A 13801-nucleotide genomic window follows, 5' to 3' on the forward strand; every position below is an offset into this window, starting at 1 on the left:
AGCTGTACATCCTTCCTTCAGGGCTGGGTGGAGGATAGCCAGCCTGAGCACCAGGTGATGTCTATTGCATTTCCAGAGTCACTGGACAGAGGTAAGATCTACTTCTCCTGGTTTTGAACACAGTGTTGTATCTACTGGAGAAAGGAGTTGGATCCAGTGCCATCTGAGGTCTGGATATGTGGGTGGAATGACATGGAAGTGTGATGTGACTCTCTGATTACCTTAAGCCAGTAGGTCTAGAGATCACTAAATGGGGAGTGTTGCTTCATGATGCTGTCAGTCTCTTTGACTGCACTATCCTTTTTCAATGTCTCTTTGCAGGATGCCTGACGGAAACACACATCTGTGACTAATCACACATTGCTGGCTTTAGTATACTCGGTAACCTTATTCCAACTTGGTTAATATTCCTGAGATGGAGAGTCGAAGAAAATATGTCAACATTAAAAGCTTACAATTAGACACGATAAAAGATAAAGTGCTAACTTTCAGTGTGCCTCAAAAATCAGGTTCTAAAAATTATCTTTTGAAAGAAGTATGAAACATTCATCTACTTCAAATAATACTAAAGAAATTTAATATCAGGAATTTCAAAACAAGAGAGAAAAAGTCACCATGTAGAAGGTTCCTGTCCTCTCTGGGCTTGTTATCTTTTATCTTTTAAATCTCTAAATTTGGTTAGGGCAGAGAGAGGGGGTGGGGAGACTTTATTCAGTCTTGTTTCTCATGTCCAATGTCCAACGTATTACTGTATTTCAAACTAGAGAATTAATAATCTGAATAAACTATAGATTATCTGGAGGGGTGAAGACCATGCCATACTTTACATTTATCATGTTTAGAGATCTCCCATATTGCTGCCCTTCTCAGAAACCATTCCTCAAAAAGCACACTCATGCATAGGTTTCCTCCAACTGTAGGTTACTTATGCTATACATACGTGTAACATTATGACCATCGGCATTCTCTCTTTGTTATAGTTGCTTCTATTATGGTTTTTCTAACCAGATACTGACTGAAGCCGGGAAATGACGATGAGAACACCTTTATGTAATAAGTAATTCTAATATATTGGTTAAGAAAATTAGTTATATTTTCATATAAAAATAAATGAAAGAATTGAAATTGGTTTTAACAGCTTTATCTCCCACTTTAGCTGAGTCTCTCCATACTGGGAGAAAAATTTACTAGGAAGAGGACATGTTTGGCGTTTTCTATATGGCTTCTGAATAGCCCTCCATCAGTTAGCAGCTGCAGAATTTAAACTCAGAGGCTTAGTTCTCTGACAGAGAGGATAATAGCACCCCTACTACAATGATCAATATTAGACATGAAATATACAACACTTATCTTCTTTCTTGACAGGATTCATATGAAACTGGTCTGTAATTTTACACATCATCCCCATCCAGCCACACCTTCTTCAGTTCCAGAAGGAATGCAAGTCTGAGTCCTCTGCAAGAGCTCAGCCGCTTTCCATTCCCATATTCTCAACCTCTGAGCATGAAATGGTTTCTGATTTCTGCTAATTGTCAATCATTATGAGTCTCACTGTGTACCTCAGGCTAGCCTCAGACTAGGTTGAACCACCATACCTGTCTTTGCTCTTTTCTCTTATTTAATATTTCTTTGATCTTCCAAATTCTATGTCTTCTTTCAGGGCATACAGCCACAGCTCAAATCCAAGCAGTGGATATCTCTCATGTCTCTCCCTGATGTAATTTCAAACACCAGAGTTTCTTTAACACAGTTTCTGAATTTAAGTTCATTATCTTCTTCTTCTTCTTTTTTTTTTTTTTTTTTTTGGTTTTTCGAGACAGGGTTTCTCTGTGTAGCCTTGCGCCTTTCCTGGAACTCACTTGGTAGCCCAGGCTGGCCTCGAACTCAGAGAGATCTGCCTGGCTCTGCCTCCCGAGTGCTGGGATTAAAGGCGTGCGCCACCACCGCCCGGCTTAAGTTCATTATCTTCTTGTTCCAGCTGCCTTTTCTCAGTAGCGCTTCTGCTGTGGTGTACATTAGAGCCAAATCCTTCATTCTGCCTTCTAACTGGGACTGTTCCTAAACTTACTTTTAAAAAATTAGTGTTTCTAAGTCCTTTGTCTGTATAACTCTAGATACAAAATCTCAAGGATATTTTGAGGGTAATTCTGAGCCCTGTTTCTAGTGTTCCTAAAAACAAATATGCCAAGTTAGTCAGTGGTAGTGCATGCCTTTAATTCCAGCACTGGGAAGGCAGAGGCAGGAGGCTCTCTGAGTTCCAGGACAGCCTAATCTACAGAGAGAGTTCCAGGACAGCCAAGGCTACACAGAGAAACACTGTCTCAAAAAAAAAAAAAAAAGAATAAATAAGGCAAAAATGAGAACTTCTTTGTCATGGGAGCAGATTCCTATTACCTGGGTATGGGGAAACTGAGGAAAACTCTAAACTCCAGTTGTTGCCAATGGTTGCAATCTCATGCGAACAGGATAACTGACAGAGAATAATGTGTAAGAAACTGAGAGGCTCTGGGAATTTGGGGGATGGTATACAGGAAGCAAACTCACATTGTGATTCTTACAGATGACCTCTGTCCTGGAGACAGATGTTCACTAAGAACATGGAATTTCAAATCATAATGTCAAATCCTCACTGTATCATTTAACGAGATAATCAAAATGTGTGGCCTTGAGCAAATTCGGTTTTCTGTATCTTCATATTCTCATCTGTAAAATTGAGGTTGTAAGTTATCTCTCTCAAAGAGTTGTCATTGAGGATTAAGTGGAATAATATGTATATGATGTTCAAGGCCTTATTTCATATTATATATTGTTACTATCATGGTATGACAAGTTTATAGCTTTCATATGTATAATGATCCTATGGTTTCAATGGATCCAAATGTTTTTGATATTTCTGAAAATATTCTCCAGGTAAAACACCCTGTCAATGATTCTACTTATCCTCATAAGACTTGGATAGAAGTTAAGTATATCATTGATTGTGATATCTACAATGGTTTCAGTTGTGATTTTTTTTTTTGACTTCACAGTGGTGGGAAAGCTGGACATTTGCTAGAAACTGTAGTTTGAATGTTGGATTGTAATCTTTTCTTGGGTTAGCAATATAGGTATGATATACTGTCGCAGTGCTGGGCAACAATACTCTACAATGTGATGTGTTTCATGATTTTTGCATATGGGTGCCCACTAAATGACCTGAGCCATCCATCAGTTTGTTATAAAATAGGTTTTGTGAAAGACTATTTTGTCCAACTCTAGGCTAGTGTATATGTTCTGGGTGTCTTTAGGGTATCCCAGGCTAAGCTATGATGTTTAGTCAGTTAAATGTACTATATGCCTTTTTGGCTTATAAACATTTTCAGCTTGTCTTAGGATCATTGGGGGTACTGATAACAAGTTATAGGACATCTTTGCTGATTTCTTGGAACTGGGATAAGTTTTAGCAATATTGGGGCATGAACTCCATTTACTTTTACATCTCCATTTCCATTCAAATCAGTCAAGCTGAAACTATGAGGCAGAACAAGATCGGCAACTCATCTTTCTTGGTGATCTAATTAGTGTCCATATAGGAGAGAGAAGAACCTGGTTTTACTCATTAGGATTTAGCAACTATTAAGAGGAGTGGCTCAGGATGAGGCATGAACTCTTCCAGGAAGTCCTCTAAAGCAAACTTGGTAGGGGACGGGGAGAGCACATGCATCGTTTAAAAAGAGTGAGATAGTACAAAGCTTTTCCTGTCCATGGGGATCCTCCTTGATCTCCTTTACCTTTGACACTCTCCTGTACTTATTGTCCTTTACATACAGTTTAATCCTTAATTATATCATGTCCTGCTGTACAACTCCATGTGTATTACTCACATCTCCCCCAAGTGGTTGCAGCAATTTGAGAAGACAGATCATATTTCCTTTTCTGAAAGATGACTGATGTGCCAACAAAAGCAATAAGCTCAATACCCATATTATATATTAAGAAAAGCTTAGATTGCTTAGTTGGTTGTTTTTGAAAACTAGTTCATTAGACAGTGTCTAAAAATTGGTTCCCTACCTAATGTCACACTTGAAAGTATTCACTAGGTGAATTAAAGACCTAATATTAAATATAAAATTATAAAATTAATAGAAGAAAAATACAGTAAGATGTTTTTATGATTAACAAAGAGGAAAGGACTATCAAAGAATTTTCAAAACAGTTACAAGGCTACAAAAATTTGTATGATGGCATAGATTTTCATTTCACCAACAATACAAATAGAAGAAAAAAGATGTGATATCTATAAAAAATGTATATAATGTAAGCAAACAACAAAAATAAAAACATAGGCAAAAAATACATACAGAGGATTTGTAGAAAGAAAAACTCCAAAAGAAATGAGTTTACAAATTTATTCGTGATTTGAAAAGTATCCATTAAATCATGCATAAGTACGACTGCTACTTTATGCTTATTAGGTTAGCAAATAATGTCAAAAAAAGAAAAAGTAATTGCAAATTATATGAAGTGGAGTATATGTTTGTTTAATATAATAGTTTAAATATCAAATGTCTTCAAAACAGACTTGTGTTTTAAAAGCGTTCTACCTAGTAGATAGCACTGTTTGGAAGGATATGGACCCTTTAGCAAGTGAGGTGTAACTAGCCAAAACAAGTCTCTAGGGGCAGGCAACTGAAAGCTATGTGGAGGCCCAGTTTCTATGGAAACTCTTTTCTTCTTTCTGGTCTACTGTGCTATGACAGCTATCTACTCATTGTTTGTCTCCAGTATGGTGCTGATTGAGGAGGCTATGGAACCCTCAGGAAATGGGGCCTAGCTTGGGCAGGCAGGCTATTTGAAGGCTGTACCCAGGCCTTGGTTATAATGCTTTCTATCTTCTTGCATACTGTGATGTGAAAACGTAACCTGTGTCACACATTACCCCAGCTCTGGGGTTTTGCTCAAGTGCGCAGGACCAACCAACTATGGACTGGGATAAAATATTTCTTCCCTTAAGTTATGTCTGCCAGGTGTTTTGGTTCTTATTCATAAAAAAGTAATAATTATCCCTTCATATTTTGAGGAAAATTTTCTATGACCAAGAAGTAGGTTTTTACCAGTTGCCAAGTCTACTAGGATCTTGATATTAAACCCCTGAACTTCCAAATCTGTTTGAAATAAAAGCTTGTTGTTTAAATTCCTCTGTCTATGGTGTTTTTGTTATTAAAACAGGAACAGAGTAAGACAATGGATGTTGGGAAAGATGTGCAGACATATGAATCAATCTGTACTGCAGATGAGACTGCACACGGACTCAGCCACTCGGAGGAGCAGTTCTTACCAGTGAGTGAAATTATGCCTAGTGAGCCAGGAATTCTGCTTCCAGAAATACTCATCTATATTGATAACAGGATAAGGAGAGTATTTTTTAGGACGTTTCCTATAATGACTGGCAAAAACAAGGATAGTATATGGCAGATCCAAACTATTGCTGGGAAGTTAATAGCAATGAATTCAACACCCAGTCAGCAGCATGGGGAGGTAGTTCATTCAAAATGATCTGCATAAAAAGAGGATGGAATGAAAGTGATTTATAGCACAAAAGGCAAGTTTAAAGTATGCGCACAGGAAACAAAATGTGCTTCTTCAAGAATGATTCCAAACAAGAACAAACACTCATGAAACAGAATGGTGACATGTAAAGCAGGGAATAAAGGACATTAAATATGTACCAAGCCCCGGGGCTCCATAGCTTAGTTAAGTACCTATCCCATAAATACATAGTGACAATCACAAAAGGCTCTAAATATTCCTGTGAGAATAATATGTCAGCATTTAACTTGATTTCTGTCCCTGGTGTACTTACATACCTAGAAACTCACACATAACTGACCCTTGAGAATACACTCTCAAATTCAGTTTCTATTACATTCATATGTCCAAATTTTGCCTTTTTATTTAAGATTTAAAAAATAAAAGGTAACAAAATGAGATATAGCAAAAAGTGACACATCAGAATTGGACAAAACAAACAGCAGGCAAAGAAACCAAAAGAAGGGACAAGAGTCAGAGACTCACTCATTTTCACACTCAGAAATCCCATAAAAAACGCTAAGCTGGAAGTCATAATATAGATGCAGAAGACTGGTGCAGATCCATGCAGGCCCTGTGCATGATGCTCAGTCTATGTGAGTTCATATGTTGTTTATTTATTTTAAGATCTGTTCCAATCCTATCTATTTAACTAAGTAAGGGTAGATTTTATTAGTTGTTATGTATTTAAACAATAACAACAATACTGAGTGTAGGCTAAGTAAGACAAGTTTTAAGTTAAGTTTAAGACAAGTTTAAGAATAGTAATAAGTAATAACATTTTTATCATTCAAAGAATTTATGTTTTCAAGTAACACACACATCCGAAAGTTTTATGGAGTCAATTGATGTAAGAGGAAGTAGAAGATATTAGGAAACACACACACACACACACACACACACACACACACACACACACACACACACGCTCACATTCGTCTCATTCTCATTCTGAGATTCCTCAAGAGTTTTGTGTTTTCTTCAGACGAGTTAATTTGAGCTGTTTTTGAGTGAGGATTCATGGACATTCATAACACTAAACTTTAAAACACTAAATAAGCATTTCCCTTCTGGAGGGGCTCCTGGACTTCAGCTTTACCAAAACTGTTAGCACTAACTATAAATATTATATAGTAAATCTGGACCTCTTGCCTTTAATAACACATTTACAAAGTAACACATATATTTTTGTTATCTTTTTATATCTATTTTAAAAGCTGTGTAATGTGGCCTTACAAGAAAATATGTTGTCATCAAAAACTAGTTCCAGCATAGTTAGACTTTTTCTATTAGGGAAACCCAGAGAAATTAGAAAAACAATTAGGCTAGATACCTTAGCATACAATCCTTTGTCTTAAAGGAGATATCTGAGTCAGAATCCCCATTTGTTGGACAGGCATATTCCCTCACCTCAACTCTACCTATACATCCCATGAAATATAGGATACACAGGTCTGAGGTGGAGGGCTAGAAAGCACAAGATGATGCTGATGTGGGTGGTCTGAAAATTATGATTTGGGGAAATAAAATAAATAGCCTACAAAATTCAAATGTATCTGACTTACCAAATTTTCATTCACCTCCTGTAAGTCCTTCAGTTCATTTGAGCTCTTTCGTCCTGAATTGCTTATGGCTTGAATATCTGAAATTGTAATGGTCCCTTGATAATATTCCATTCTCTGGCCTGTGATGATAATGAAAAGTAGAAAATACATGATCTATGAAGACTTCAGGATCCAAGACCTAACAATAATGGGCCTGAAATGAAGTCTTAAATATATCAGCAAGCTTCTTTCTATTGAATTTAATAAAAATATAATAAATTAATAGTTTTATATTAATAATAGTAGCTGACATTTGTTGAATCTTTACTATGTGCAGAATGCTGTTCACATGTATCATTTGACCATAATTCCAGTTTCTTGAGGTTGACATCACTTCCATTTCATAAAGGAGGAAAGTAAGACACGGTAGCTTTAAATACCTTGATGTTTGTTATACAGCTATTAGGTAGTCTTTTCAAAAGTTTCAGTCTTACTATGTGGCTCTAGAACTTGAATGCTCATTGCTATGTTTTCCTGTGCTTTGCTGAGGTGTAAACCATCCATGAGTGGGTATTCTCACATACTGTTACTTGTAGTGAAAGATCTAAGTACAGTGAAGGAAATCACAAGCAGAAAATCTGTCAGAGATTGCCACAGTTTGTAACAGAGGTGTCAGTCAGCTCATTGGCTGGTCATCAGGAATGAAAAGAAAAGAGATTGGAGCCTGTTATCAAACAGTACTCCCATAGTTGAAGATGCTTTTGCACAGTTAAATGAACTGACTCGTGGGTAGATCTTTTGTCATTGGTATAAACTGCTTTTGGGGTTTCTGTATGAGACTCGGAATATGGTAGGATGTCATTTTCTTCTCCTAAAAGAGGTGTCACCCCTCATCAAGTGTTTAAAGATGACATCAGACACAACCATTCAAGTAAGCAGCTTTAGCTACTCATGTTTTTCCACACACATTCATCATCTGAGTGTGCCATTGTAGAGACTTGTCAAAAATGTAAATGGTTTATACTTAGTCAAGAAAGATGTAACACAGAGAGAATTTTAATATGCATTACTTGCATTAATATAAGCATACTAGATGATAAACACAAAATTATTAAACACAGTTTTGGGAAGAGTAATTTTTTTAAGAGTAAGTGATAATATTGAGTCATACTTTATCTGCGGTTTTAAAATTCATTATTTCATTAGACATGTTTTTTTTTCCTAGAAATTCTACTGGGCAGAGAACAATGGCTAAAAGTAAAAGAACCAATTTTGATAGTACATTTATTATAGTCTTTCATCTTGATATGCAGCAAATGGTAAGATTTGAAGAGTCTTACTGTTAGTAGCCCACAGAAAGTAACTATTTTTGGTATTGTATGTAGATTCTAATAAATATTGTACCTCATCAAGTGAGAAGCTTGTATACTTTGATGAACGCTGTATCATAAGCACCCAGAAAAGTATTTGCTTTAATAGTGGTACAATAATAATTTGTTGATGAAATGATAGAATAAGTTTTAAAATATCCCGAGTGGGGACAGTACTGGGTGAAAGTATGAATCTCCTTTACAGATGTGCAAACCATGCTGACCTGTGTGAGAAAGTGAAATTACCAGTTCTTCCTACCAGAGACTAAGATGTGAGCCAGAAGTCCAATGGTCACTGCCACCATCATCAGGGAGAGCATCGTGAGAAGGGCAGTTATCCATGGTTTCAGATCTCTGCTGTGGGTGCCACATCCTGCCACTCTGCACAAAGGAAGGCTATCATTACTCTTACATGGGAGTAGTTACAAGTTTTCTGGTTGTGCTTGGATAAATTCATATGGCTACATGCTTCCTTACAGCAAGAGGACATTTTTTTCCAATTTTGGTTAAGGTTATCTTCATCCTGGGAGGAGCTACTGAAAAGATTAGACCTAGGAATCCTGTTCTTTCCCTGGTTTCTGCTTCTAATGCCATTTGGTGGTACTGTTGTCAGCAGAGGTTCCAATGTCCTGCATACTGGCAAAAGCCCAGCCCCTTCCAGTGCTCTTTTGTGTCTTATCAGTCTATCTAAGTTTCACAAACTTTTTTTTTTAAATATTTGTATGTGCATTGATGTTTTGCCTGCATGCATATCTGTGTGAGGGTATCGGATCCCCCGGAACTGGAGTTACAGAAAGTTGTGAGCTGCCATGTGGGTGCTGGGAATCGAACCTGGGACCTCCGGAAGAGCAGTGAGTGCCCTTATCCACTGAGCCATCTTTCCAGGCCCTATGTTTCACAAACTAACCTCAGATATACTCTTTTATTCACCCCTTTAAACTAGTGTGAAATCTTAAACAAGGAAAATTAGAAAAGTGTAAAAAACTTGTTCATCTTATAATTTTATCAATCACATTCTTGTCATTCATTCATTTTACCTCTGCATTAATAATGTGAATTAAGACATTATGACCTTTCACCAAACCATTGCTATAAACAGGCTATTTTCAATATCACATTGACCCTCTTAACATTAATGTTGCTCTAATATCTTCTAATAGTCAGCTGACCCTCAAATAACATTTTAATCTGCATAGTATTTACAGTTTTACACAGGCCAGGATACAATCCTGTTTTATACAGGTCCATGCAGAGTTTGTAGTAACTATGGCTTTTAAGTTTCTTTTAGTCAAAAACAACCATGCTTCGTTTGAAGTTTGGATGCCACTGTTGAAGAGATCAAACTAAAAGTCTTTAAATAGTTCTGCCTTCTGTTCTTGTCTGATGCTTCCTTGAGGTATCAGTCAGCTTGCTTTTCTAACTTCATTTTTAAAAGGATTTACATTTTAAAGCCTTAATTAGGTTTGGGTTAAATTAATTTTACACAAATACTTTACATATGATAATGTGTGCTTTATATTTCATTAAAATAAGAGTAGAGAAAATTGTCACAGTTTTGAATGAAAAGCTGCCTTTCTTCTATTAACTTTTTTATTATTATTTTATAATTAATTTAATTTTACATATCAGCCATGGATTCCCCTGTCCTCCTTCCTCCCACCCCCCAGCCTTCTCCCCTAATTCTCCCCCCATTCCCACCTCTTCCAAGGCAAGGTCTCCCCTGGGGATTCAGCTCAGCCTGGTAGATTCAGTTGAGGCAGGTCCAGTCCCCTCCTCCCTACACCAAGGCTGAGCAAAATGTCTCAGCATAGGCCCTAGTTTCCAGAAAGCCAGCTCATGCACTAAGGACAGGTCCCTGTCCCACTGCCTGGGGGCCTTAAATAGTTCAAGCTCATCAACTGTCTCACTTATCCAGAGGGCCTGGTCCAGTTCCATGGGGACTCCTCAGTTATTGGTTCACAGTTCATGTGTTTCCACTAGTTTGGCTATTTGTCCCTGTGCTTTTTCCAATCATGGTCTCAATATCTCTTGCTCATATAATCCCCCCTCTCTCTTGCTGATTGGACTCTTGGAGCTCTAGCTGGGGCTTGGCCGTGGATCTCTGCATCTGCTTCCATCAGTCACTGGATGAGATTTCTAGCATGACAATTAGGGTGTTTGGCCATCCTATCACCAGAGCAGGCCAGCTTGGACTTTCTCTCAACCATTGCCAGTAGTCTATTGTTGGAGGTATGTTTGTGGATTTCTGGGGAACTCTCTAGCACTTTGCTTCTTCCTGTTCCCATGGGGCTTTCATTTATCATGGTCTCTCTTTCCTTGCTCTCCCACTCTGTTCTTGATCCAGGTGGGACCTCCCTCTCCCCTAAGCTCTCTTTCCCCTGACCTCCATTACTCACCCCACCCCCATGTCCAGGTTGCTCATGTCGATCTCATCCATTTCTCTGTCATTGGGTGATACCTGTGTTTTTCGTAGGGTCCTCTTTACTAAGTAGCCTCTCTGGAGTTGTGAGTTGCAGTCTGGTCTTCTATTAACTTTTGATGAGCAAATATGTTCATTGTATTTTATCAAGCAATTACATGAGTGTGGAACTCCTCAATGGGCTGCACTAGGTTAGGTCATCTTTTATCACTAAAACCTGATGAGGAGCCTGGTACAGAATAAAATCTTATAGACCTATAAGCCACACACAGGTTAAACCAAGCTTGCATATGAATTACAAGAGCCTAGTGAGAGGTCATCAGGCCCTCTAACTCTAGTGATCCATATCAACAGTTTTCCACTATACTAGTCATGTTTGCCAGCTTTGTTAGTTTAATCATTCTATGTTTATATATTGATGACAGTATTTCCTATGGAGCAAAATATATTCTTCATATTTCCTTCACAGAATATACTGAAATGTCTTATTCAAAGTGAAGTTTCAGCATATAGTAATTATTTCATTTTTGGAATATAAAACAATTTTTGTAAGTTAATGTTAAGGTAAAAAGTATAGTAGTGGAGGTCTAAATAATAAATACAATGACAGATGTCAGATGGATTTGCCGGTGTAGATAGAAAAAACACACAAGATCTCAACCTACATGAAGAACTATAAGCAACTGAGAAAAGCTAGAAGTAGGAGAGGTGGTCCTCCTTAGGGAAGGGCATGGCATGCCAATGGGTTGTCCAGTGTCAAACAGTCAACTCTGAAAGCATACATACAAATAATGTTACATGGACCAAGTAGGCTATATTTAGAATATACATGAATAAATGTATACACATACATATATGCATGCAGTAACAATAAATGAAAAAAGAGGCTCTGGATTTGCTGGAGAGTGGGAAGGGGTATATGGAAGGGTTTGGAGGGAGAAAATGGAAGGGAGTAAATTTGTAATTATACTTCAGTCTCAAAGATTAAAAGAATACATTTATCCTATAAGCCTGAGAGGCATACATTCTGTGTATAGTGGATACAGACCATGCAGATGATGGTTGATTAAAAAATAATCCAGAGTTGGCTGAAGAAATGCTCTATGTTCTCTGACTGATGCAATCTAACACACTCATCTGTTTCACCTTCTAACTGCCCTGATGCTTAACTTCAAAATGAAAGAAATCTGAGTATAATTTAGTCACACTCCGAAAGAAGACACCTGTGTTAGAGATATCAAGTGATTTCTCTCACATAACAGAAGTTGGTGATTTCTCAAACTAAAGTCTTTTGACTTCTAGAACACAAACTCCTGGTGGCAGACCTCTTTCAGTTAGTAACATTTTGTATTCTTAAATGTGCTTGTAGGGCAAAGCCTCCCCGGAGGACTGAGATTGACCTGGTAGACTCAGTCCAAGCAGGTCCAGTCCCCTCCTCCCAGACTGAGCCAAGGGTCCCTGCATAAGCCCCAGGTTTCAAACAGCCAATTCATGCAATGAGCACAGGACCCAGTCCCACTACCTGGATGTCTCCCAAACAGATCATGTTGTTGGAGGGCTTCTCTCCAGGTTCCACCAAACCCCCGCAGTCCCACAATCCATGTATAAAATAATCACTCAGATACTTATATCACTTATAAACTGTATGGCCGTGGCAGGCTTCTTGCTAACTGTTCTTGTATCTTAAATTAACCCATTTTTATAAATCTATACCTTGTCATGTGGCTGGTGGCTTACCAGAGTCTTTACATGCTGCTTCTCCTGGCGGTGGCTGCAGTGTCTCTCCTCAGCCTTCTGCTTCCCAGAATTCTCCTCTCTCCTTGTCCCACCTACTTCCTGCCTGGCAACCTACTTCCTGCCTGGTCACTGGCCATCAGTGTTTTATTTATGTACAGCAATATCCACAGCAGATCAAGCCAATTAACTGTGTCACCCATTCAGTGGGAATGAAGGGTATGCTGGGGGGAAGGGGAGGGGCGGGAGGGGGAGAACAAGGGAATCCGTGGCTGATATGTAGAACTGAATTGTATTGTAAATTAAATAAAATAATAAATAAATAATAGCTTGTTATGCCTATGTTCTGCCCCTGTTACCCCACCTATTTTTTGCCCACCAAATCCCCTATTTGGAAACCTCCTACCCCTGAGCCATAAAGACTTGTCTCTCACATCTAATGCTGATCTCTTGAACCCCATCCTAATGAGAGGCAGCCTATGTACACGAATAAAAAAAGCTCACTTGAATTTAAAAAAAAAATGTGCTTGTAGCTTATGTGTTTATCTATTCACCTATATATGAGGTAGTTTCTCTATGACTGCCTTGGAAGAGTTTACTGGTTAGGAAAATGGGACCTTGGGTCAGCTTCCCGAGATTGTATTCTGTCTCAGTTGGGTCCCTTCATGGACTCTTGTTAGTGTGCCCAAACAAAAGTTGTCCAAAGAAAGAAAGGCTTAACTTAAGAATATTTACAAAATGCCAGGAGGTGGTGGTGCACGCCTTTAATCCCAGCACTTGGGATGCAGAGGCAGGTGGATCTCTGTGAGTTCAAATCCAGTCTGGTCTACAGAGTGAGTTCCAGGACAGGCTCCAAAGCTACACAGAGGAACCGTGTCTTGAAAAACAACAACAACAACAAAAAGGATATGTACAAGCTTTCAAATCTATTCATTTCCTTATCATACAACAGTCCCTCTGAATAAAACAAACAGAGGGAGGCAATGGTGAAAAACCACACCGCTCCTGCTCAGGTATTTACAGCATGGGCTCACACACTGGGAAAGAGCGGCTCAACTTCACTGTTTGCTGCTGAAGTGCCTATCATATGAGTTGCATCTTCAATCCCACTGAGGAGCTGTGGGCATCTGGGTGAGAATGAGTAACAACAAACTACAGCGAGAACT

At 38.4% G+C, this 13801-nt stretch overlaps 1 protein-coding gene across 1 annotated transcript in view; it reads right to left on the minus strand.

Annotated features, from left to right (window-relative positions):
• Positions 1–8857, minus strand: part of Tmprss11a (transmembrane serine protease 11A) — a 37993-nt gene extending 29136 nt beyond the window's left edge. Inside the window, exons 1-2 of the mRNA XM_042285420.2 lie at positions 8742–8857; positions 7134–7252 (exon numbers count right to left, since the gene is read on the minus strand). Of these exons, the coding sequence (XP_042141354.2) occupies positions 7134–7252; positions 8742–8802 (180 nt within the window). The 5' untranslated portion in view covers positions 8803–8857. The remainder of the gene's footprint in view (positions 1–7133; positions 7253–8741) is intronic.
• Positions 8858–13801: the final 4944 nt, after the last annotated feature.

Source organism: Peromyscus maniculatus, chromosome 10, assembly GCF_049852395.1.
Source record: "Peromyscus maniculatus bairdii isolate BWxNUB_F1_BW_parent chromosome 10, HU_Pman_BW_mat_3.1, whole genome shotgun sequence".
Lineage (NCBI taxonomy): Eukaryota > Metazoa > Chordata > Mammalia > Rodentia > Cricetidae > Peromyscus > Peromyscus maniculatus.